Below are 27,635 nucleotides of genomic sequence, written 5' to 3' on the forward strand. Positions count from 1 at the left end.
CACACAGCAGTTCTGTAATACTGTTCTTGACCCTTCATTAAATACTCCAAATTACTTGCTCAGTATCTAGTGCTAGGTGACAAAGAATTTCTGTTTGGATATTATGGGAGTTATTGGGTTAGTACTGGCGTTAAATGATTAATCATAATGTTAATGAATGACCCATTCCTGCCTCTATTAGTTTTGTTAAGTCCTTTCAAAGACCAAAGCAGTTATTGTCAAACTCCATTCTCGAGCTACTGATTCTATTCCAATTCTTACTCCTCAGTGTCTCATGTGCCCGAAATGAACTCCATGTATCTTCACCCTCAATCTGAATTTTCTTTTGTTTCTTTCATCTCGGACTCTATTGCTGCTGAAAGTCTCCATTTGCACTTTCAACTTGACGTATTTTAAAATCTTCTACCCTCCAAAATCCACAGCATTCAAAACATCGGAGTCTGTGTCCTAAATTACACCAAATCCCTATTCCCTAGCTATTGGTCATGACCTATGCTTCCTCTAGGTTTAACAAAATCTTGACTTTCATATTCTCATTCTTTTCAAATTGTTCATAGCCTTGCTGATCTTCTATAGATCCTTTAACTCTATAATCCTCCATGATATCCACAGTTCTCCAACTTCCTCTCCTTTAGCATTGCCAATATTAATCATTCCCTGACCTTTGGCTGACAAGGTATTTTCGGGATCAAGAGTAGTGCTGCAGAACAGCTGTGTGTCATATAGACTCAGCACATTATGAAGCATCATTGTTTTCCAATACAAATACCTTACTAAGCTCTGACTGCCTTTCCTACTTTAAGATATTATATGAAAGCTCCCTCCAAGTCTTTCTAGATATTTATAATACTTCTCAAAGTTGATTGCCAAATTATACCTCCAGGCACTCCAGTGACATGCCTTGGGACATTTTACTATGGTGAAAGGGGTCTTTGAAATATCAATTATTTAAAAAAAAACAGTAAACCTCTGGGTCAGAGGTTATGCTAACTATGCTAATTTAAAGTGCTAACTACAAAATAATTTTTTAAACTTCTAATTCCTTTCCTATTTCATTAAACAATCTTCAAATATACAATACACATATAAACAGAAAATTGGTTTGAAAAATAAAACAGGGTAATCTGGTACCTTTAACCTGAAAGCATACCTGCTTGAAACAAGCGCAGTTTTACTGACTTCAACAAACAAATCCTTTGGCTGCAATGTATTTAATCATGCTTGTCTGAGGTTACTGACATTTAGTGATTAATTTAATCCCTGCAATAGACAGTGTTTCAATTTAGTAGTGTCTAAAACTGGTTTAACAACATTCAGTTACCACTCATTAGCTGTTCACGTCATGATTTATGTAAAGGTTTCAAGTTGGCCTGACTTTCAGAACAATTCTAATTGGGACCTTTGATAATTAATTGAATGAACTGCTCCACTATTCCTGATGCTTTCAGGGCCAATTTTAAAATGAGAAAAAATATGCTGTGACTTGTAAGGTTCAGATGATAGTTTTAATCTAATCCAGTGAAAGTGTATTAGATAGTCACAAATTCCAGATGGAAAATCAGAGTAAAACACATAAAATAAAAGTTTCAACTTAATTTTACTCAAAATATCCATGATCGCAATCTAAGGAAAAACTGGACCAATCCGTTCTTTTTTTCAGATCTCAAAGCCATGTCACTGCTCTGTGCTAAACAAGACATACAAGCTACCTGTCCAAGCTCCGGTGACTTTTTATGCTATTGGCATGGCAAGTGAAATTTCTAACTTCATCGTATCAAGCACTTTTTAAAAAATGTTACAGCTGTTCAGGCATCATGAGATCAACTAATAGAAACATATCTTGAAGAAGCCAATCACAAACAAGAGAAAATCTGTAGATGCTGGAAATCCAAGTAAAACACACTAAATGCTGGAGGAACTCAGCAGGCCAGGCAGCGTCTATGGAAAAGAGTACAGTCGAGGTTTCGGCTGAAACCCTTCAGTAGGACTAGAGAAAATAAGATGAGGGGAGGGAGAAATACAAGGTGACAGGTGAAACAGAGGGGGAGAGGTGAAGTAAAGAGCTGGGAAGTTGATTGGTGAAAGAGATACAGAGATGGAGAAGCAGGAGTCTGATAGGAGAGGACAGAAGGCCACGGAAGAAAGAAAAGGGGGAGGAGCACCAGAGGGAGGTGATGGGCAGGTAAGGAGATAAGATGTGAGAGAGGGTTAAAGCTGATGGGGAATAGTGAAGGTTGGTGGAGGGGAGACATTACTGGAAGTTTGAGAAATCGGTGTTCATGCCAATTTCAGGTTGGAGGCTACCCAGACGGAATATAAGGTGTTGTTCCTCCAACCTGTGTGTGGCCTCATCGCAACAGTAGAAGAGGCTGTGAATAGACAAATCAAAGTGGGAATGGGAAGTAGAATTAAAATGGTCACATCAATAAAAATTGGTAAGAATCGACAGGGTCAAGATGAATTTCTTTAGCCTTCTGAGGAAGTAGAGGTGTGTCACACTTGCTGGTCACTCTTGGCTGATTTTGTTGACTGGACTGGTCATAAGAACATAGAAATATGAGCATGGGTTGGTCAGCTGACCATTGAGTGATGTCGTGGCTGATCCAACCACAGACTCAGATCCATCGACCTGACTTTTCCTCATAACTGTTAATACCCCTACTCTGCAAAACTCTATCTAACTGTGTCTGAAATATGTTTAATGAGTTAGCCTCTTCTGCTTCCCTGGGCAGAGAATTCCACAGATTCACTTCTTTCTGGAAAAACAGTTTCTCCTCATCTCCTTCCTAAATCTACTCCCCCGAATCTTTAGGCTATGTCCCCTAGTTCTAGTTTCATCTACCAGTGGAAACAACTTTCCTGTTTCTGTCTTATAAAGTTATGAAAGGGATAGATATGTTTCTATAAGACCCCCACTAATTCCTCCGAATTCCAGCAAGTACATTCCAGGCAACTTAACCCCTTATCCCTGGAATCAACCTTGTGAACCTCCTCTGCACTACCTCCAAAGCCAGTATGTCTTTCATCAAGTAAGGAGACCAGAACTGCACACAGTACTCCAGGCGTGACTGCACCAGTCCCCTTGCAGTTGCATAACTAATGGGCTCTTAAATTCAGTCCCTCTAACAATGAAGGCCATTTACCTTCCTGATATCCTGTTATACCTGCCAACCAACCTTTTACAATTCATGCACAAGGACTCCCAAATCCCTTTTCACAACAGCATGTTGCATTCTGTCACCATAACTTGATCTTCTGTTTTTCCTTTTGAAGAGGATGACCTTGCACTTACCATGTTATACTGTATCAGACAGACTCTTTCCCACTCACTTTATCTATATCTCTCTGCATCCTCTCCACAATTTGCTTTTTCACTCGGTCTAGTGTGATCAGCAAATTAGATACACTACACTCAGCCTCTCCCTCCAAATTGTTAGTGTATATTGTGAACAGCTGCAACCTCAGTACCAAACTCTGCTGAATTCCGCTTGCTACTGACTGCCAACCATAGAAACACCTATTTATCCCAATCCTCTATCCATGCTATTAACAAACCCCCAAACTCCACGCATCCTTATCTTATGGATAAATCTTTTCTGTGCCTTTCAGAAATCCAAGTACATGACATCCACCTGCTCCCCCGTCTCCAAGGTGCTCATTCTATCCTCGAAGCTCTCCAGTAAGTTTGTCAAATAGGACTTTCCCTTCATGAATCCATGCAGTGCTTGCCTGGTAGCACCACCTCTATTCCCATGCCTCAGTATTTCTTCTTTAATAATAGATTCAAGCATTTTCCCAACTACAGACATGAATCTAACTAGCATCTAGTTACCTACCTACATTCATTTTTAAATGTTGACTGTTTATTTGTCTTCATAGATGTTTCCTGACCTGCTGATTTCCTCCAGCATTTTGTGTGTGTTAATGGTTCTTGCTTAAGATTTTCCTGATCTTCCATTTTCCCACTATACTTGGCAACTTCATATGCATTGGTTTTTAGTCTGGTGCAGCCTTTTATTTCCTTAGTTATTATCATGAAGTTCAATGGTGAAGAACAGACTTGCTGTAAATTCCCTGTACTTAACAGTGCAGAATTCATTCAATGGACAAAAATCACATACCTGTACTTATTTATTCTTATTAGGATAGTCAGTATGGCTTTGAGTGAGAGAGGTCATGTCTTACACATTTGAATTATTTGAGATGACAAAGGTAATTGAAGAGGGTAGAGTAGTAGAATTTGTACTGTACAAATGGACTTTATTAAATTCAGTGAGGTCCCTCATGGTCAGCACATCTAGTAATGTATATGGCATTCATGGTCACTTGGTTGATTGGATTCAAAGTTGACTTAGTCATAGAAACCAGGACGTAGGGAAGGGGAGTTATTCACACTGAAGGTCTATGACCAGTGGTGTTCCACGGGGTTCAGTGTCAAAAAACTTTATAACTTGTAATTTGTATAAACGATTTGAATGAAAATGTAAGTGGGCTAGTTAGTAAATTTGCTGACTACTCAAGAATTGGTGCAGTTGTGGATAGTGAGCAAGTTGTCAAGTATAGACAAATTAGAAATATTGCAAAGAAAAGATAGATGGAGGTGTGAGGTATTGCTTCTTGGGAGGTCAAATGTAAAAGGAAAGTGGCAGGACTCTTGGGAGATTTGATGTAGAGGAATATTGGGTGCAAGTCCAGAACTCCTTGAAACTGGTAAAAGATGGAGATAAGATGGTAAAGATGTACAATATACTTGCTTTCATTGTATGGGAAATCAAGTATAAATATTGCAGCTAGGCAAAAAGTTGGTTGGGCCACATTTGGAGAATTATGTGCAGTTCTGGTCACTGCATTACAAGGAGGACGTGAAGGAAAGGGTGCAGAAGGGGTTCACTAAGATGTTGCTTGAATGGAAGGGTATTAGCTATGAAAGTTAAACAAATTTAGGTCATTTTCTCTCAAGCAGAGGGTGAGGATGACATAGTACAGTTATATAAAATTATGAGAGGTATAGGTAGAATAGTTAGTTATTTTTCCCCCAGGGTAGAAATGTAAGGCATGGATTTAAGAGTGAGAGGAGAAAGTTTAAAATAGATTTACAAGTCTTTTTTTTAAAAAAGAAAACACTAAGTGGTAGCTGCCTGAAATATATGCCTAGGAAAGTGGTGGCAGCTTATACAATGGCAATGTTTAAGTGGCATTTAGATAGGCACTTGAACAGTAGGGAATAGGGGAATACAAGACCATAACACCATGAGATATAGGAGCAGAATTGGGCCATTTTTTTGCTCATTGAGTCTGCTCCACCACAGGCTGATCCATCTCCCTCTCAGCCCCAGTCTCCTGCCTTCTCCCCATATCCCTTCATGCCCTGATTAATCAGGAATCCATCAACCTCTGCTTTAAATATACACAAAGACTTGGCTTCCACAGCCACCTGTGGCAACAAATTCCACAGATTCATCACACCCTGACTAAAGGAATTCCTCATCTTTGTTCTAAAAGGATGTCTCTCTATTCTGAGGCTGTGTCCTTTGGTCCTAGACTCCCCCACCATAGGAAACATCCTCTCTATTGAGGCCTTTCAAAATTCGATAGGTTTCAGTGAGATCCCCCCTCATTCTTTTAAATTCCAGTGAGAAAAGGCCAGAGCCAACAAACAATCCTCATATCCTTTCAATCCTGGAATCAATTTTGTGAACCTTCTCTGAACCCTCTCCAATGTCAGCACATCCTTTCTTAGATCAGGGCCAAAACTGCTCACAATACTCCAAGTGAGGCCTCACCAGTACCTTATGTAGCCTCAGCATTACATCCTTGCTTTTATATCCTAGTCCTCTCATAATAAATGCTAACATCACATTTGGCTTCCTCACCACCAACTCAACCTGCAAATTAGCCCTTAAGGAATCCTACACAAGGACTCCTAAGTCCCCTTGCACCTCTGATTTTTGGATTTTCTCTTCATTTAAACAAAAATTCAACCTTTTCATTTCTTCTAACAAAGTGCATGACCATACCCTTCCTGACCCTGTCTTCCATCTGCAACTTTGGTCATTCTCCAAATCTGTTTAAGTCTTTCTGTAGACTGCTTCTTCAAAACAACCTGCCCCTCCACCTATCTTCATATTGTCCGCAAACTTTGCCATCAATTCCATCATCCAAATCATTGACATATAACATAAAAAGAATCAATCCCAACACAGACCCCTGTGGAACATCATTAGTCATCAGCTACCAGTTATCTCACTCATTATTCTCATCAGTTATTCTCACTCTTTGCCTCCTGCCAATCAGCCAATGCTCTATCCATGTTAGTATCTTACCTGTAATACCATGGGCACTTAGCTCATGTGTGGCACCTTATCAAAGGCCTTCTGAAAATCCAAGTACACAACATCCACCAATTCTCCTTTGTCTATCCTACTTGTTATTTCTTCAAATAATTCCAAAAGATTCGTCAGGCAAGACTTTCCCCTGAGGAAACCATGCTGACTACAACCTATTTTATCATGTGTCTCCAATTACCTTGAAATCACATCCTTAACAATCAACTCCAACATCTTCCCAACCATTGAGGTCAGGCTAACTGGCCTATAATTTCCTTTCTTCTATCTCTCACTTATTGAAGAGTGAAGTGACATTTGCAATTTTCCAGTCCTCATGAACCATGCCAGAATCCATTGATTCTTGAAAGCTCATTAACATTTCCACTATCTCTTCACCCACCTCTTTCAGAGCCCTGGGGTGTAGACCATCTGGTCCAGTTTCCTTAGCTCTTTCTTCCTCATAATGGCAACTTCACACAGTTCTTCCCCCAACACTTGAACTTCTGGCATAGGCTTTTGTTTTCCACAGTGCATACTAATGCACTATAGTTACTCAGTTCTTCCACCATTTCCTCATCCCACATTATGATCTCGCCAGCATAATTTTCCAGTGGTCCAATATCCACTCTTGCCTCTCTTTAACCTGAAGAAACTTTATGCATCGTCCGTAATATTATTAGCTAGCTTACCTTTGTATTTCATCTTTTCCTTTTTAATGACTTTTTAGTTGCCTTCTGTTTGTTTTTTTAAAAGCTTCCCATTTCTCTAACTTGCCACTAATTTTTGCTTTATTATATGCTCTCTCTTTAGTTCTTAAGTTGGCTTTGACTTCTAGACTTCCAGGGTCTTTTAGACTATGTGCATGCACATACAGTTTAAACTTACATTATGGTCAGTATAGATACAGTGGCCAAAGAGCCTGTTTCTATCCTATTCAACGTTCTATGAACCTGCATCAGTTTAGACTAAAATCAAAGAATAACATATACGAAATGCTGAAGGAATTCAGCAGGCCAGGCAGCATCTATGGAAAAAAGCACAGTCAACCTTTCGGGCCGAAACCCTTTGGCAGGACTGGAGAAAAAAAAGCTGAGCAGATTTAAAAGGTGGGGGGAGGAGGGGAGGAGAAACACCAGGTGACAGGTGAAACCTGGAGGGGGAGGGAGGGATGAAGTAAAGAGCTGGGAAGTTGATTGGTGAAAGAGACAGAAGGCCATGGAAGAAAGAAAAAGGTGGGGGGGGGGAAGCACCGGGGGAGGCAATGGGTGGGCAAGGAGATAACATGAGAGAGGGATAAGGGGATGGGAAATGAAGGGGTGGGGGGGAGAATTTACTGAAAGTTTGAGAAATCCATTTTCATGCTGTCAGGTTGGAAGCTACCCCAAACAGAATACGAGGTGTTGATCCTCCAACCTGAATGTGGCCTCATCATGACAGTGGAGGCGGCCATGATAGACATAATGGAATGGGAATGGGAAGTGGAATTAAAATGGGCGGCTACTGGGAGATCCCGCAAGTTCTGGCAGACAGAGCGTAGATGCTCAGTGAAGAGGTCTCCCAATCTATGTCGGGTCTCACTGATCTACAGGAGGCCACACCAGGAGCACCAAACACAGTAAATGACCCCAACAGACTCACAGGTGAAGTGTCGCCTCACCTGGAAGAACTGTTTGACGCCCTGAATGGTAGTGAGGAAGGAGGTGTAGGGGCAGGTGTAGCACTTGTTCCACTTGCAAGGATAAGTGCCAGGAGGGAGATCAGTGGGAAGGGACGAATTGACAAGGGATTTGCATAGGGAAAGAAGAAAGTGTGGGGGAAAATGTGCTTGGTGGTGGAATTCCGTTGGAGATGGTGGAAGTTCTGGAGAATTATGTGCCGGACGTGGAGACTGGTTGGATGGTAGGTGAGGACACGGGGAATTACTCAGCTTTTTTTCCCTCCAGTCCTGCTGAAGGGTGTCAGTTTTAAACATCAACTATTTACCCTGGTAGGTTGGCAGGAAGATGGGGTAAGAGCAGACGTGTGTGAAATGGAAGAGATGTGGTTGAGGGCAGCGTTGATGGTAGAGGAAGAGAAGCTCCGTTCTTTGAAAAAGGGGACATCTCCTTTGTTCTAGAATGAAAAGCCTCATCCTGAGAGCAGTTGCAGCAGAAATTCAGGAATTGAGAGAAGGGGGTGCCATTTTTACAGGTATCAGGGTGGAACGAGGTACAGTCCAGGTAGCTGTGAGAGTCTGTGGGTTTGTAATAGACATCAGTGGATAAGCTGTCTCCGGAGATAGAACAGTGAGATTGAGAAAGGGAAGGGAAATGTTGGAAATGGACTAGGTGCTTTTAAGGGCAGGGTGGAAGTTGGAGGCAAAGTGGATGAAATCGACGAGTTCAGCACGGGTGCAGGAAGCAGCGCCAATGCGGTCATTGATGTAGCGTAGGAAAAGTGCAGGACAGTCACCAGTGTAGGCCTGGAACATAGACTGCTCCATGTAGCTGATAAACAGGCAGGCATAGCTGAGACCCATGTGAGTGCCCATGGCTACCCCTTTTTGTTTAAAGGAAATGGGAGAAGCCAAAGGAGAAACTATTTAGAGTGAGGACAAGTTCGCCAGATGGAGGAGAGTGGTGGTGGAGGGGAACTGGTTAGGTCTGGGGTCCAGAGAGAAAAAAGAGCTTTGAGGCCTTCCTGGTAGGGGAAATGGTGTATAGGGACTGGACATCCATGGTAAAATTAAGATGCTTGGGGTCAGGGAACTTGAAATCACCGGAAAGATCAAGATCGTATTAAGTATCATGGATGGAGGTAGGAAGGAACTGAATGGGGGGGGGGGGAAGAAGAGATAAAGCAGAGTCGATGTATGCCTATACTAGCTCAGTGGGGGCAGGAACAAGCTGAACAATTGGTCTACCTGGACAAACAGGCTTGTGGATTTTGGGTAGGAGGTTGAAACAGAAGGTACGGGGAGCGGGAACTTGAGGTTGGTGGCAGTGGATGGGAGATCTCCAGAGTCAGTAAGGTTGGAGTGTTCAGGGATGGTGGAATGAGAGGAAGATGGAGTCTCTGAGGGCCCAAGAGCTGGTGGTGGGACCTGAGAGAGATGGGATTGCAGAGTGATGTCAGGGGAAAGGGAGATTGGGGTTCCAGTGGCAGCTGGCGAAGCTCCTTACTTCATTCCTCCCCCTCCCAGTTTCACCCATCATCTTGTCTTTCTCTCTCCCCCCTCCACCCACCTCTTAAAATTACTCAGCTTTTTTTCCCTCCAGTCCTGCTGAAGGGTTTCAGTTTTAAACCTCAACTGTTTACTCATTTCCATAGATGCTGCCTGGTCTACTGAGTTCCTCCAGCATCTTGTTTGTGTTACTCAGATTTCCAGCATCTGCAAATTTTCTCTTGGTTGTGATTTAAAATCAAGGAGTTCTTCCCTTCGAAGATTAATTGCTAAAATGGATACACTTAAACTTTGAATTTGAGTATTCCAGGTCTGAAGTGTTCTTCCATTATTTTGGAGGTTAGGTCTTGTTCCATCTCACTCAAAAGGTAGTCATTCTGTTCAAAAAAGTTCTGCAGCTCCCGCTGCTGCTTCACATCTTGACAGTTAGGATGGGGATAATTTTGGTCAGTACTTTTACACCCAAGATTCTAGCAAAATAAACACCTGTGCAATTCGCCTGCCGGAGCAACAGGTCAACGTCAGATGTCATCTCTCTGGCCCTACATTCCTCCTTAGAACACCTGGAGAATAAGGATGCATACATAAGGCTCCTCTTCATTGACTACAGCTCTGCCTTTAATACCATCATTCCAAATAAACTGATTCCTAAGCTCCGGAACCTGGGCCTTAGCACTTAGATCTGCAGCTGGATCTTCAACTTCCTCACAGACAGGACCCAGGCTGTAAAAATAGGGGACAAGCTCTCCTCTACAATCACTCTGAGCACCGGTGGCCCACAAGGCTGTGTACTCAGCCCCCTGCTGTACTCACTGTACACCCATGATTGTGTGGCCAAGTTTCCATCGAACAATATATATGTTTGCTGATGACACAACAATTGTAGGCCGTATTTCGGATAATGATAAGTTTAAGTACAGAGAGGAAATTAAGAACCTGGTGGCATGGTGTGAAGACAATAACCTATCCCTCAACGTCAGCAAGACGAAGGAATTGGTTGTTGACTTCAGAAGGAGTAGCGGACCGCACGACCCGATTTACATCGGTGGTGCGCAAGTGGAACAGGTCAAAAGCTTTAAGTTCCTCGGGGTCAATATCACAAATGACCTGACTTGGTCCAACCAAGCAGAGTCTACTGCCAAGAAGGCCCACCAGCGCCTTTACTTCCTGAGAAAACTAAAGAAATTTGGCCTGTCCCCCAAAACCCTCACTAATTTTTATAGATGCACCATAGAAGACATTCTTCTAGGGTGCATCACAACCTGGTATGGAAGTTGTCCTGTCCAAGACCAAAAGAAGCTGTAGAAGATCGTGAACACGGTGCAGCACATCACACAAACCAATCTTCCGTCCTTGGACTCACTTTACACTGCACACTGTCGTAGCAGTGCTGCCAGGATAATCAAGGACATGACCCACCCAGCCAACACACTTTTCATCCCTCTTCCCTCCGGGAGAAGGCTCAGGAGCTTGAAGACTTGTACGGCCAGATTTGGGAACAGCTTCTTTCCAACTGTGATAAGACTGCTGAACGGATCCTGACCCGTATCTGGGCCGTACCCTCCAAATATCCGGACCTGCATCTCGGTCTTTTTGCACTAACTTATTTTCCCTTTTCTATTTTCTATTTATGATTTATAATTTAAATTTTTAATATTTACTAATGATTTGTAATCCAGGGAACAGGAAGCACAGAATCAAATATCGTTATGATGATTGTACATTCTAGTATCGATTGTTTAGTGACAAGAAAGTATAAAGTATAATGTCAACAGTGAGCAACTACTGCTGGTAGGGAGCTCTGGCCCATTGACAAGAATATTATTTGCTACACATCCGAAAAGGGAACAAGGCTGTTTGAGAATTAACTGGCAAATGAAGAATCCATTTATGGTGTTGGAAAGTAGTGGATGGGTCCATGACTAGTAAATTTGCAGCTGGATGCTCACTGTGATTAAACAACAATTTTGTCCAGCGTTTGCAATCTTCTGATAAGACTTTTACTGATGTATCTGCCCTCCTGCCTCTGCACATGGTAACACAAAGTCCCTTGCATGAATTTGCATTTATTTTCCCCTGCTGTTTAAAACAGAAATGCTACAGGGTATTTTTCCCCTCTCAAAAGAACCTATAACTGAACCTTTAAGATGGAGATCATAAGTAAATCATTCTGAATCAGTTTTTGCCCCACCCACTCATGCTCAATGATATTATGTCCTGCTTAGACCTTGAAAAGATCTTACCAACATTTTTATATGTATTTCAAAATATTCCTATTATTTTTAACTAAGAAGTTTTTTGGTCAGGTTGATTCTATTATTTCATCTTTTGTTTGGAATAATAAAAGACCAAGAATTGAAAAATGTCATTAACAAAAATTAAAAAAAGGATGGAGGTCTTGCTTTGCCTAATTTAAGAATGTATTACTGGGCGGTTAATATATGTTATGGGTGTTCTTGGTTATATGGACCAATAAAAATGAACGACCACCAAGAGTTGATCTGGAATTGAAAGCTGTGAAACAATTTTACTTAAGTTTGTTATTAGGAGCTTCTTTACCTGTACAGCTAGCCAAAGTTTCTATTTTAAATATAAATCCTATGATTAAGCAGTAATTACGAATTTGGTACCAGTTTCATAAGTTTTTTAATCTTAAAAAAATTAACCTTCTTAGTTTAATTTATCAGAACTATTTATTTAAAACTTCACTTAGTGATCCTACCTTTTCTCTTTGGAGGAATAAAGGAATTTATTCCTTTATGGATCTGTTTCAAGGCTGATTGATGTCCTAACTAAATATTCTCTCTCATACTCACACTTTTTGTAATATCTTCAGGTCAGACATTTCTTACAAGAATATTTAAGTAATTTTTCATATAAGACATTATTTTAAAAATGAACCCTTTAGTGAAAGGCTTTATTGGGAAAATTTATAATTTACTATTACAACAGGATAATTATCCTTTACTTAAGATTAAGCAAGACTGGGAAAGAGAGCTTAACATGACCATGATAACAGAGGATTGGTTGCGAATTTTGAAGTTGGTTAACTCTTCTTCGTTTGCGACAGTCACTCTCTAATTCAATTTAAAAGTGTACATTAAACACGAGGAATTCTGCAGATGCTGGAAATTCAAGCAACACACATCAAAGCTGCTGTGAACGCAGCGGGCCAGGCAGCATCTCTAGGAAGAGGTACAGTCGATGTTTTGGGCCGAGACCCTTCGTCAGGACTAACTGAAAGAAGAACTAGTAAGAGATTTGAAAGTGGGAGGGGGAGGGGGAGATCCAAAATGATAGAAGACAGGAGGGGGAGGGATGGAGCCAAGAGCTGGACAGGTAATTGGCAAAAGGGTTATGAGAGGATCATGGGACAGGAGGCCCGGGGAGAAAGAAAGGGGGGGGGTGAAACCCGGAGGATGGGCAAGGGGTATAGTGAGAGGGACAGAGGCAGAAAAAGGAGAGAGAGAGAGAAAAAGAATGTGTATATAAATAAATAACGGATGGGGTACGAAGGGGAGGTGGGGCATTAGCGGAAGTTTGAGAAGTCAATGTTCATGCCATCAGGTTGGAGGCCACCCAGACGGAATATAAGGTGTTATTCCTCCAACCTGAGTGTGGCTTCATCTTTACAGTAGAGGCCGTGGATAGACATATCAGAATAGGAATGGGAATGGGACGTGGAATTAAAATGTGTGGCCATTGGGAGATCCTGCTTTCTCTGGCAGACAAGAGTGTAGGTGTTCAGCGAAACGATCTTCCAGTCTGCGTCAGGTGCCGCCAATATATAGAAGGCCACATTGGGAGCACCGGACGCAGTATATCATCCCAGCCAACTCACAGGTGAAGTGTCACCTCACCTGGAAGGACTGTCTGGGGCCCTGAATGGTGGTAAGGGAGGAAGTGTAAGGGCATGTGTAGCACTTGTTCCGTTTACAAGGATAAGTGCCAGGAGGGAGATCAGTGGGGAGGGATGGGGGGGGGGGACGAATGGACAAGGGAGTCGCATAGGGAGCGATCCCTGCAGAAAGCCGGGGGTGGGGGGAGGGGTGGGAGGGAAAGATGTGCTGGGATGGTGGGATCCCGTTGGAGGTGGCAGAAGTTATGGAAAATAATATGTTGGACCCAGAGGTTGGTGGGGTGGTAGGTGAGGACAAGGGGAACCTTATTCCTAGTGGGGTGGCGGGAGGATGGAGTGAGAGCAGATGTCCATGAAATGGGGGAGATGCGTTTGTACATCGTTTTTATTTGACAAAGGAGAGACTGTCAAAAATATTTCCTAATGTTAATAGTCAGTGTGATAGATGTAAAACTGAGATAACTACATTGACACGTTTTGGCCGTGTTCTGTGTTGAAACAGTTTTGGAAATCCATTTTTTCTACAATTTCTAAAGCTTTAAACATTAATTTACAACCTAATAAATTGACAGTTTTGTTTGGTATAATTCCTCAATATATTCATGGTATTTCTATATCAGGCCAACACGTAATTGCATTTGTCACATTATTCGCTAGAAGGGCTATTTTATTAGAATGGAAAGATGTTTCTGCTCCCACTTTGATACAATGGTTCTCTCAGGCGATGCAATGTCTTAGTTTGGAAAAAAAATCAGAAGTCCAACTCTTGATCCTCGATTTGACTTTGAGAAAAGGTGGCGCTCTTTTGCTCGCGACTATTATTTGATTTGAGTTAATTAAGATGGTCCCCTTCTGATTCTTAGGTAAATGGATTTGGTTGGCAGATTGATGTCTTTTTTTTCAAATGGAAGCTTGCATGGCATATAGCTCCGGGTTTGTGCTCCAAATGGGTTTTTTTTCTCTTTTTTTTGTTAGTAGGGTTTTGTTTTTTTTTATTTAGTTAGTAGGGGTTCTGTTTTCCTTCTTTCTTTTTTCCAAAAAAAAAACATTTAACATTTTGTTTTTATTATTATTGATATACTGTTTAGCTTGGTTGATAGTTTAACTCTTATTATACATATTGATATGTTGACTTGATTATTTTAATGTAATTTTTGTTGTTGATTTTCAATAATAATCAATAAAAAGATTTTAAAATGAAATGAAAATGAAAAGATTCAGTATTCACTTCTTAATTCGGACATAAAGTTTCATAAGGTGTGGGGACCTTTTCTTGAATACTTTCATAACTGCTCTTTAGATTAAGTTTATCCTTTTTGTTGTACTACAATCCCTTACTTTCAGCTTTTTTTCCCCCCTGTAAGTTTTATGGTTTTTTGTTGTGAATTACATTATAGTTTTGGTAGTCAGCATTATATTTTCTTTTTTTTAAAAAATATATATTTACAGCTCTGTGGGATTGAATGCTCTAATTTTTCTTTTATACATAGAAATAGCTGGCCTGGGGTTTTATAGTGGGAGGGTGGGGAGGATACTAATTTTATATGAATTTATTTTGGGTGTTTTTTTTCTTATTGTTATGAATTATATATTGGACACGTTTGTTTCGCACTGTATAAATCTCCATTTCATTGGTTGTTTTTTGTAGCTGTATTGTAGAAAGCATAAAAAATTAATTAAAAAAACAGAATCAGTTTTTGCTCCCACAATGAAATTAGAATTCAGTCAAATATGCAGTGGGATGTTGCATTGTATGAGGTGGCTATGTATTCACGCGAACCCCAGAGTTTATATTTCTTATGGAAACAGATTAAAATACAAAGGTTACTTGCATTATTTGGTTCTTCTGGAATTTAACTTTTATTGAGTTAATTTTTTTTCCAGAATATCCAGTTTAAAAAAGAATGTAAAGTTTGCATTAACACAATAAAGGAAGCATAGTCCAGTATTCCAATAATACATTTACTTTCAAGCCATACATTTCACGGCAGAGGATGATCATCCACTTTTGCTGTTAAATAAGCAGTTGATTGGCCAAACCTTTATAAAGGAAAACATTATTATAATATTTCATAGAAAACCAATTTATTAACCCATACCACTTAAAAAGTTTCAGAAACTGTGGCAGTGGAAAGAGAATGAAGAAAAACATTTCAAATTTCAACAGAACTGAAATTATTGATATGGTGTAACTTTTTGAAGAAACCCAGATCACATGGTGAGACTCCAGATACCGGAAAAAATATTAACTATCTTTGAAATTGCAAAATGTGGAACTCAAGTCATTCTGAAATAAGGAGCTGAGTTATTGTATAGCAATACTTTGGTCAGGACAAACATTATTATACTGCGTTAATTCTCCTTTACCTAAACAAGCATATAAACCCATAAACTGAGTGTTGCAAATACTGTTTTTTTATTTAAATAGAAAGAAAAGTGCAACAAACAAGATTTAGAATTACTGAAGGTATTCTGTGGCATTGTATGAAGATGTTAGTGTATTTGACAAGCGTACCAACTAGCGCTCGAGAGGCTTTCATAGAAATTTGGCATTTCCCTAAAGGGCGTGTTTAGAGAACAGTTGATTGGATCAAAGATAAAGTGGGTAACTAGATTAAAGTCCTACTTTACTTGCCATCCAACATATTAAATAAATAAAAAATATTTGAAAAACCATCTTGGTCAATAAAGGCACAATAAATACACATGATTACACACAACAATCCCTTATTTTGATTCATTTCATCTCATCAGTTTCTCCAAAGAATAAATCCCTGCATGAAGTACAAATTCAAATCATAACCAGCCTGGACGACCCACTATTCTTTCAGGTAATAGAAACTTGCCTATTTTTTCTGTAGTTCTCCACTTTATATTTCACCAATTTTTTTTTTTTAAAAAGCACAATTCAATGCTAGAATCATTCAGCATCTCTCTATGGGGGAGGATGGGTGGACAACGGAACTAAATATAAAATAGTATCTATATTCTTCACTTCAGCATTACTCCTGATGGTGGTGAAGGCTTTATTAAAAAAATGCTTTTTCACCAAATTATCACACTTCTCAAGTGATGGCTAGAGTACCAATTGCCCTTAGGACATCTAAATGGCCTTCATCATTTGGAATCTTGCCGTTAGAAACTACAGACAATAGCGGCATCACAACATATCAGTAGTTTTCAGTGATAGGAGACAAACTCGAACTAAAATGCACAGTTTGATGTTGTGCCACAGTACATTCACTGTGTCACAGACTGGAAAGCCTCAAACATCTATCATTTTGCTATAATTATGCATTGACTTGCAGAAAATAGTGATAATGAGCGATCGCTCTGGATGCCTTTATTAGCTGCATAAAGACTGCATAGCAGAAGCACAGTCACTGGGTTTGACATAAAGAAAAAATATAAACCAAAATTATTCCAAGTACATTTATGGCATACAAATAATCTTGTTCCTCTTTTCCAGCTTTTCATCCCTACTGGCCACCCCTTCTCTCCCTGGGCTGTAATTCTATGGAAACTAGTACCCTGTGATTATTCACTTGTTGTTGATACATACAGTATTGGTGGATTATTCCAATGCGGGGAGGAGGAACAACACAATGAACCAGTTCTTGTGCTCATCTAACAGCCATATGCTTTGGATGGTGGTGAGCAATCAGAAGCAGAATGAGAAATTTGGACTTTCCTAATATAGAAGCATCAAAGCCAACAAAAAAAAACATCCCTATTACTAACTTAACAGAGACTAGCTAAAAGTAAATACAATATGAGAGGCTAATCAAAGTTCAGGTCCTCCAGCTCTCCTCAACCTACTTACTTAGATAAACAGATGCCATAGAAGGTTTTAAATAACAACTCTAAATATCATAATTATTGCTTGGAAATTGACCCAAATCCTTAAAAAGTTTTAAAAGCTTCTGGAAACACTTTTTAAGAAGGTGAATGGAAAATAGATTTCTATATTCCCTTGGTCTGAAACATGTTCTCGTCTGTTTTTCAGAAACTGTGCTTGATGGAAAGTGTGAAAGTAAATTTATTTATTAGTCAAAGTGCATTTTGCTACATTTCTTGATAAGGGTAACAGGTTTTTTTTTCAAAAGCATAGCCAGCACATGGCTTCTATACTCAACCTACCATTGTCACACTGTAAATTCTTCTTTCATTTCCCATTCAGCCACTGTAGGGGCTTGCAATTTGATAAAGTTTACTGGAATGATTAATAGAGACTCAATCATTTCTGCAATAATTCCAATCAGCAAAATGTATATGTGCAAGGTCAAACTTCAAATAAAGTTAATAAATGCCAGAATGTTGAGCAGAAATTGCTGAAGTTTGACTACATTGTTTGTACCCTAGGCTGCTGGAATAATTTAATTAACAACATTAAGACAGAAGATGGGCAATAGCCTGGGTTTGTTCATGATCTCTTAACACTATACATATTGCTAGTAAGTTTTCAGTTTTGTTTTGAAGACGCCTAGTTACCAAAGGAAATTTATTTTAACTAGGATCTTTGACAGCAGCAACATTTTTCAAAGGTTCCCCACATCCCTTTATTCGATCAAAACAAGAAATCTCCTTTTCCCAATTATAAAAAATAAATTGATAGGTAGATAATCATCACAAGGGTAATACCACTCCCAAATAATCTGCCCCCCTCTACAGGACAAGTCTGACATGTAGGGAACATAAAAAGGTGAATAATGATTTTTGTCACTATTGCTCACTAAGGACTTGTATATGAAATTGAACAGTACTCATGCCTCATGAATTTCATTACATCTTCCATTTTTTCCTTAATCCATACCATGAAGCAGCACCATCTGTGGCCAGAACCAACTGCTTATATACAAAGTAGAATGTCTAAGGCACTCTGAACAATAAAATAACTTTTTTTCTAAGAGGAGATGCAGGAGGCATCGATCTGAACTTTTCCAAAGAGCAGATAATGTCCGATAGGATACTTCAAATACTACTTCCTCATTAACATCCCCACAAACCCTCCCACCCAGCCCTGCCCCAACACTCATCCCAATTCCATTATCTTCAGTTCATTTTGTTAAACATCCTTACTAGCAATACTCAGGGCCATTCAGAAAATAAAATGTCTTGGTTCTAATAAATAGGAGAGAAATGGCAGTAAGTATGAATATTACAGAAGAGAAAAAAAACACACAAAAGAAAATAAAGTTCTTTTTCCACAGCTCCTAGTGTGCGAACAAAATTAACAGTCGAAGACTTAAACATTTATATAATCCTCCATCCCGAAGCACCTCAGCCATTAGGCGGCGTGTTCAAAGACGTTCCAGGAAATCACTGCAACAATGTTCTGGAGACTGCAACATTCTTTGGCTGCTAAATGTTTTTCGGAATTCATGCAGTTAATGCACAATATGTGCACTTCTGCTAATAAGAGGAAACAGCTACTGCCATTTCCTAGCCATAACACATGTCAAGAGGGACTTTTCCAGCCTTTTATCCTTCTGAGTTACTTCAATAAAGAAATCTCAAATACTATGCATCCATCATTTTGAATGTGAGGGATCAAGAGAAAAAATTGCACTTTTGCTCACTGGGTGAACATTCAGTCAGTTCATTTTTGCCATATTTCATTTCCAACCTACATTATTAAAGTTTCTGCTGCACAGAAATATCTTGAAATTTGCTTTTGCTTATTAAAAACACTGCACAGTCAAGATTAGGGTGCTCAAGTTGAATAGGCAGATGTCAGAATCATTTTCAGCATCCTGTTATAGCAATTTAGTTTCTAGACGCAACCAGTGTAAACCTTGTCTGACGTAGTGTACAAGTTCAGTCATGCTGCTGGTCAAGGATAAAAGGCCAACTGCTGCATCCAGCTCTGCAAAGAATTCTAAGAAACACACAAAAATAACATTAGAGATTTTACATTAAACATGTTAACTTGACTAGAATGCAATGTAATGAGATTCCCACTTTATGTAAAGCAGCTTTATGCAAAAACAGTTCTCAACATTTAATAGAATTATAAAAAAAATTCATTCTGTTCTTCAAACGGAAACAGACACGCAGTGAAACTGTAAAATAAGTAATCTTCAAGTAAATGAATAAATGGAAACAGACTTGAACTAATAGGTTTCTTCTTTTAGTCATATTTTTAATAGTGAAATTAAAGAAAATTATGAAGACTGGAACAATCTATCATATTTTAACATTACATCACCACACAAAAATACTAATAGTTATTTGCAGTGCTTGTAGAGAATGGATTCTGTGCCTGAATACCCAACTTTAGTTGGTACTTTTACCTCATGTTAAGACTGACATTATTCCCAAAATAGTAACAAATAATTCATTTTTGTTTCAATTTATATGCTAGTCTCACTTCAAAATAAGACAATTAACTTTTGCATCAATAGCTTTCTTCTTCCACTTTATTAGTTGCACCATGGTTCAGGGAGCAATTCAATAGTGGAGAGAGAAGAGAAATGTAGTGGCAAATGGGGATAGTATAGTCAAGCGAACAGACAATTCTCTGTTGCAAGGATCGTAAGTCCTGAAGACTGTTTTGTTTGTTGGCTGCCTGGATTTGGGACATCTAATCTGACCTGTTTAGAATTTTGGAATGGGAAGGGAAGATCCAGTTATTGTGGTCCATGTGGGTACCAATGAAGTAGGAAGAACAAGAGGTTCTTCTGAAGAGATTTGAGGAAATAGGGATCAAATTAAAATGCAGAAAAAGGTAATAATCTCTGGACTGTTATTCGAGCCACGTACAAATTGCCACAGCATTAGTAAGATCAGAGAGCTAAATGTGTTGCTCAAAGATTGGTGTGGGAAAAGTTGGTTGAATTCATGGGACATTAGTACCAGTATTGGGGAAGAAGGGAACTGTTCCGATGGGCCAGGCTCGACCTGAACCATGCTGGAAAAGGGTCCTGGTGAATCACTAAAAAGGTGTGGAGGAGAGAGCAGCGCGCCGCACGTGCACAGCCCTCCGGTGAAAAATGATATCGTATCCGTTAAATAGGGGCTGTGGACAATTCTGATTTGATGGAGAGGGACATGAAAGCACAGAGGAACATCTGGAGAAATTTCTGAAACGCACGTTCACTGCTGTCGTTACTGCGTGGTTGGGAATCTTCCGGAGGGTAGGCCTCAAAATCCCCAGCTTTGCCTGCTGTTGGCGACTGAGATTGAGGTCGAATCATTCGGACAGAGATGGCGCTCAGTACTTGGTGTCGCAGAGCTGATTCGGAGGCTCGAAGTTTTCAGATAACTCAGAGATGGATTGTGGTCGGGCATGGCAGGGAGAGTTTTTCTTCCTTCTCCCGTCTGCGTGAGATGTGGGACATCTGAGAGACTTTGAACTTCTACTGTGCTCATGGACTTCTTCATCAAGTTATGGTATTGTTGCACTGTTGTAACTATATGTTATAATTATGTGGTTTTGTCAGTTTTTTCAGTCTTGGTCTGTCCTGTGTTTTGTGATATCAAACCGGAGGATTCTTATTAAATGACAATAAAAGAGGACTGCATGTCTTCATAATCTAAAATAAAAGGGAAGGAGAGTGCAGGAGAGACTAGACATCTCCAGAACAAAAGATAAGACAAAGAGTTTAAAAAGGAATGAGAATTTAACTTCAGGTAACACAGGATGGTGAATATAGGGCTGAAGGTGTTATTAAATCCTTCGAGAGAAGTGACATACGATCAGAAAATGAAGAATCCTTGTGGATAGAGTTAAGAAACTGCAAAGATATAAAGACCGTGTTAGGAGTTATATACAGGTCTCAGAACAGTAGCCAGGTTGTGGGGTATAAATTACATTGGGAAATAAGAAAGACATATTAAAAAGGACAATGTTATGATAGGCTTAGGGGATTTCAATACGCTGATAGACTGGGAAAATCAGGTGGGTGTTGGATCCAAAAAGAACAAATTCGTAGAATGCCTATAAGATGGCTTTTTAGAGCCGCTTGTCATCGAACACACTAGGGAAAGAATAATTCTGGATCTGCTGTTATGCAATGAACCAGAATTGATTAGGGATCTTAAGGTAAAGGATCCCTTAGGAGGCAGTGATAACAATATGATAGAATTCACCATGCAGTTTGAGAAGGAGAAGCTAAAATCAGGTGCATCAGTATTACAGTTGAGTAAAGGGAACAACAGAGGCAGGAGACAGCAGCTGGCCAAAGTTGATTTAAAGGGGACACTAGCAGAGATGATGGTAGAGCAACAAAGGTTGGAATTTCTGGAAATAATTTGGGAGAGACAGGAAAGGTCAACCCGAAATGAAACAGCATTCTAAAGGGAGGATGCTTCAATTATTGCTGACACAGTGTAAAAGCAAAAGAGAGGGCATACAATATAGCAAAAGTTAGTGGGATGCTAGTGGATTGGGAAGCTTTCAAAAACCAACAAAAGGCAACTAAAAAAAAGCAACAAGGAGAGAAAAGATAAAATAAGGTAAACTGGGAATAATATAAAAAGATACAAGCTTTTTCAGATATATGAAGAGTAAAAGACAGGCAAGAGTGGACATCAAACCACTGGAAAACAATGCTGGAAAGGTAGGAATGGGAGATAAAGAAATAGCGGATGAACTGAATAAGTATTTTGTGTCTGTCTTCACTGTGGAAAACACTATCAGCATGCCAGAGATTCAAGTGTGTTGACAGCATAAGTAAATATAATCACTATTACTTAGGAGAAGGTGCTTGCAAAGCTGCGAAGTCTGAAGGTAGACTGGGAAAGTGGATCACATGGAACACACCACAGGCTTCTGAAGGAAGCATCTTTAAAGATTGTGGCCAAATCAATAATGATCTTTCAAGAATCACTAGATTCTGGAATCGTTCCAGAGGAAAGGAAAAATTGCACATGTCACTCCATTTTTTAAGGGAGGGAGGCAAAAGATAGGAAATAATAGGCTAACACGAGGAAATCTGCAGATGCTGCAATTTCAAGCAACACACTAAACATTGCTGGTGAACACAGCATGTCAGGCAGCACCTATAGGAAGAGGTACAGTCGACGTTTTGGGCCGAGACCCTTTGTCAGAACTAACTGAAAGAAACATAGAAACATAGAAAATAGGTGCAGGAGTAGGCCATTCGGCCCTTCGAGCCTGCACCGCCATTCAGTATGATCATGGCTGATCATCCAACTCAGAACCCTGTACCAGCCTTCCCTCCATACCCCCGATCCCTTTAGCCATAAGGGCCATATCTAACTCCCTCTTAAATATAGCCAATGAACTGGCCTCAACTGTTTCCTGTGGCAGAGAATTCCACAGATTCACCACTCTCTGTGTGAAGAAGTTTTTCCTAAGCTCTGTCCTAAAAGGCTTCCCCTCTATCCTCAAACTGTGACCCCTCGTTCTGGACTTCCCCAACATCGGGAACAATCTGCCTGCACCTAGCCTGTCCAATCCCTTTAGGATTTTATATGTTTCAATCAGAATGTCTTTCCTCAGATTAGGGGACCAAAACTGCACACAATACTCCAGGTGTGGTCTCACCAAGGCCTTGTACAACTGCAGTAGTACCTCCCTGCTCCTGTACTTGAACCCTCTTGCTATAAATGCCAGCATACCATTCGCCTTTTTCACCGCCTGCTGTACCTGCATGCCCACTTTCAATGACTGGTGTATAATGACACCCAGGTCTCGTTGCACCTCCCCTTTTCCTAACCGGCCACCATTTAGATAATAATCTGTTTTCCTGTTTTTGCCACCAAAGTGGATAACTTCACATTTATCCACATTAAATTGCATCTGCCATGAATTTGCCCACTCACCGAACCTATCCAAGTCACCCTGCATCCTCTTAGCATCCTCCTCACAGCTAACACTGCCGCCCAGCTTCGTGTCATCCGCAAACTTGGAGATGCTGCATTTAATTCCCTCATCCAAGTCATTAATATATATTGTAAACAACTGGGGTCCCAGCACTGAGCCTTGTGGTACCCCACTAGTCACTGCCTGCCATTCTGAAAAGGTACCATTTATTCCCAATCTTTGCTTCCTGTCTGCCAACCAATTCTCTATCCACATCAATACCTTACCCCCGATACCGTGTGCTTTAAGTTTGCACACTAATCTCCTGTGTGGGACCTTGTCAAAAGCCTTTTGAAAATCCAAATATACCACATCCACTGGCTCTCCCCTATCCACTCTACTAGTTACATCCTCAAAAAATTCTATGAGATTCGTCAGACATGATTTTCCTTTCACAAATCCATGCTGACTTTGTCCGATCATTTCACCGCTTTCCAAATGTGCTGTTATCACATCTTTGATAACTGACTCTAGCAGTTTCCCCACCACCGATGACAGGCTTACCAGTCTACAATTCCCTGGTTTCTCTCTCCCTCCTCTTTTAAAAAGCTGGGGTACATTAGCCACCCTCCAATCCTCAGGAACTAGTCCAGAATCTAAAGAGTTTTGAAAAATTATCTCTAATGCATCCACTATTTCTTGGGCTACTTCCTTAAGCTCTCTGGGATGCAAGGGCCATCTGGCCCTGGGGATTTATCTGCCTTTCATCCCTTCAATTTACCTAACACCACTTCCCTACTAACCTGTACTTCCCTCAGTTCCTCCATCTCACTGGACTCTCTGTCCCCTACTAGTCAGTAAGAGATTTGAAAATGGGGGGGGGGGGGGGAGAGATCGGAAATGATAGGAGAAGACAGGAGGGGGAGGGATGAAGCCAAGAGCTGGACAGTTGATTGGCAAAAGAGATATGAGAGGATCATGGGACAGGAGGCCCAGGAGGAAAGAAAGGCGGGGGGGAGGGGGAGAGCCCAGAGGATGGGCGAGTAGTATTGTGAGAGGGACAGAGGGAGAAAATAGAGAGAGAGAAAGAAAAAAATATATATACATACACACACACACACACACACACACACACACACACACACACACACACACACAATATTAAATAAATAAATAAATAACAGATGGGGTACGAAGGGGAGGTGGGGCATTAACGGAAGTTTGAAAAGTCAATGTTCATGCCATCAGGTTGGAGGCTACCCAGACGGAATATGAGGTGTTGTTCCTCCAACCTGAGTGTGGCTTCATCTTTACAGTAGAGGAGGCCGTGGATAGACATATCAGAATGGGAATGGGATGTGGAATTAAAATGTGTGGCCACTGGGAGATACTGCTTTCTCTGGCAGACAGAGCGTAGGTGTTCAGCGAAACCATCTCCCAGTCTGCGTCGGGTCTCGCCAATATATAGAAGGCCGCATCGGGAGCACTGGATGCAGTATATCACCCCAACCGACTCACAGATAAAGTGTCGCCTCACCTGGAAGGACTGTCTAGGGCCCTGAATGGTGGTAAGGGAGAAAGTGTAAGGGCATGTGTAGCACTTGTTCCGCTTACAAGGATAAGTGCCAGGAGGGAGATTGGTAGGGAGGGATGGGGGGGAAACGAATGGACAAGGGAGTCACGTAGGGAGCGATCCCTGCGGAAAGCAGACAGAGAGGGGCAGGGAAAGGTGCTTAGTGGTGGGATCTCGTTGGAGGTGACGGAAGTTACGGAGAATTATATGTTGGACCCGGAGGCTGGTGGTGTGGTAGGCGAGGACAAGGGGAACCCTATTCCTAGTGGGGTGGCGGGAGGATGGGGTGAGAGCAGATGTGCGTGAAATGGGAGAGATGCGTTTGAGAGCAGTGTTGATGGTGGAGGAAGGGAAGCCCCTTTTTTTTTTAAAAAAGGAGGACATCTCCTTCGTCCTGGAATGAAAAGCCTCATTCTGAGAGCAGATGCGGGGCAGATGGAGGAATTGCGAGAAGGGGATGGCATTTTTGCAAGAGACAGGGTGGGAAGAGGAATAGTCCAGATAGCTGTGGGAGTCCGTAGGCTTATAGTACACATCAGTAGGTAAGCTGTCTCCAGAGATAGAGACAGAAAGATCTAGAAAGGGGAGGGAGGTGTCGGAAATGGACCAGGTAAACTTGAGGGCAGGGTGAAAGTTGGAGACAAAGTTAATGAAGTCAACGAGCTCAGCATGCGTGCAGGAAGCAGTGCCAATGCAGTCGTCGATGTAGCGAAGGAAAAGTGGGGGACAGATACCAGTACAGGTTTGGAATATGGGTTGTTCCACAAAGCCAACAAAAAAGGCAGGCATAGTTGGGACCCATATGGGTGCCCATGGCTACACCTTTAGTTTGGAGGAAGTGGGAGGAGCCAAAGGAGAAATTATTAAGAGTAAGGACTAATTCCGCTAGACGGAGCAGAGTGGTGGTAGAGGGGAACTGGTTAGGTTTAGAAACCGAAAAGAAGTGAAGAGCTTTGAGACCTTCCTGGTGGGGGATGGAAGTATATAGGGACTGGACATCCATGGTGAAAATAAGCGGTGGGGGCCAGGGAACTTAAAATCAGTGAAAAGTTTCAGAAAAATTTCTCCTCGTACCTCATCCATTATCTATCTATTTGTTTAATGTGTGTGTGTGTGTGTGTGTGTGTATATGTATATATATATATATATATATTCTTTTTCTCTCTCCTTTTTCACCCTCTGTCCCTCTCACTATACCCCTTGCCCATCCTCTGGGCTTCCCCCCTCCTCCTTTCTTTCTCCCTAGGCCTCCTGTCCCATGATTCTCTCCTATCCCTTTTGCCAATTACCTGTCCAGCTCTTGGCTCCATCCCTCCCCCTCCTGTCTTCTCCTATCATTTTGGATCTCCCCCTCCCCCTCCCACTTTCAAATCTCTTACTAGCTCTTTTTTCAGTTAGTCCTGACGAAGGGTCTCGGCCCGAAATGTCGGAGGTACTTCTTCCTATAGATACTGCCTGGCCTGCTGCGTTCACCAGCAACTTTGATGAAATAATAGGCTAGTTGGCTTGACTTCAGTAGCTGGCAAGATGTTCAAGTCCACTAAGGAGGAGATTTCCGAATACTTGGAGGAACACGTTAAAATAAGCCAAAGTCAGCATGGTTTCCTTAAGGGGAAATCTTGCCTGACAAATCTGTTGGAATTCTTTGAGGAAATAACAGGCAGGGTGGACAGAGAAGAGTCAGTGGATGCTGCTTATTTGGATTTTTCAGAAGGCCTTTGACAAGGTGTCATACACGTGGCTGCCAGACAAGACATCATGGTATTACAGGAATGATAGTAAGGACAGAAGATTGGCTGATTGGTAGAAGCCAGAGAGTGGGAATAAAAGGAACCTCTTCTGGTTGGCTGTTGGTAACAAGTGGTGTTTCGCAGGGTTAGCTGTTGGGTCCACTACATGTTATGTGTTAATGATCTAGATGATGGAATTGATTTCTTTGTGGCCAAGTTTGCAGATGATACAAAGATAGATGGAGGGTCAGGTAGTGTTGCGGACTTGGGGAGTCTGCAGGGGTTGGACAGCTTAGGGGAATGGGCAGCCAAGTAGCAGATGGAATATGGAAGTGCAAGGTCCTGCACTTTGTTAGGAGGAATAAGAGCACAGACTATTTTCTAAATGGAGAACAAATTTAGAAATTATAGGTGAAATTTTGCCACAAAAGGCTGTGGAGACCAAATTGTTGGGTATATTTTTAAAGAAAATGTTATAGGTTCTTGATTAATAAGGGTGTCAAAGGTTATGGGAGAAGGAAGGTGAATGAGGTTGAGATGGAAAATAAATCAGCCATGATCGAATGGCGGGGCAGACACAATGGGCTAAACGGCCTAAAACTATGATGTCTTATGGTCTTTTAAAGATAAACCATTAATATCAGAAAATAGTCTATTGAGCAAGCAACAAGGATATACTTTACCCCTCAGTTGTTTTTTCTTACCCTTGTTTTTTCTCACTAGTGCATCTGCTTGTTCCCACAAGTCATGGCCATGGAGGAAAATGGAGGTGATGTTGACGTAGGTGGATGCCAGTTGATGAATGGCGTGTGGAACGGCAACACTTCCACCATTACTGACAGATCCTGTCTGCGAGCCTCCAGAGCTGGCAGGGGATGGCGTCTGAGACAGTGGAGAAGGTGTGCCAGTGCTTCTGAATGTAAAGAAATTAAACGAAGGCTGAGCTTATATGCATACATCCCAAAAATACAACATTAGTTTTTAATCAAGGTGGCAATTATCCTCTTATTAAGCATCTTAAAGCAACAGGTACCTATTTCTTTAAATATTAGTACAGATGTATAGTTAATAAACAACCACATGTTCATTAAGTTGCCATGTCACATTGCTTCTACACTGCTCAACTACAAAGAGTAGTACAGTTAATAGAAATGGAAATCATACTTGTTACTGGTACTTAACAAGTCAATGGCAGATTGCATATTCCATATATCC

The 27,635-nt window shown here is 40.9% G+C and overlaps 1 protein-coding gene across 2 annotated transcripts in view; it reads right to left on the reverse strand.

Annotated features, from left to right (window-relative positions):
* Positions 1 to 15,175: 15,175 nt before the first annotated feature.
* The window catches only part of LOC134344162 (AF4/FMR2 family member 1-like), a 160,460-nt gene continuing 148,000 nt past the window's right edge, over positions 15,176 to 27,635 (reverse strand). For both annotated transcript variants that reach the window (XM_063043501.1, XM_063043500.1), the window contains exons 20-21: positions 27,125 to 27,333; positions 15,176 to 19,226 (exon numbers count right to left, since the gene is read on the reverse strand). In XM_063043501.1, the coding sequence (XP_062899571.1) occupies positions 19,105 to 19,226; positions 27,125 to 27,333 (331 nt within the window). In that variant the 3' untranslated portion in view covers positions 15,176 to 19,104. The remainder of the gene's footprint in view (positions 19,227 to 27,124; positions 27,334 to 27,635) is intronic.

The sequence above is a fragment of the Mobula hypostoma genome, chromosome 3 (assembly GCF_963921235.1).
Source record: "Mobula hypostoma chromosome 3, sMobHyp1.1, whole genome shotgun sequence".
NCBI classification, from domain to species: Eukaryota; Metazoa; Chordata; class Chondrichthyes; order Myliobatiformes; family Myliobatidae; genus Mobula; species Mobula hypostoma.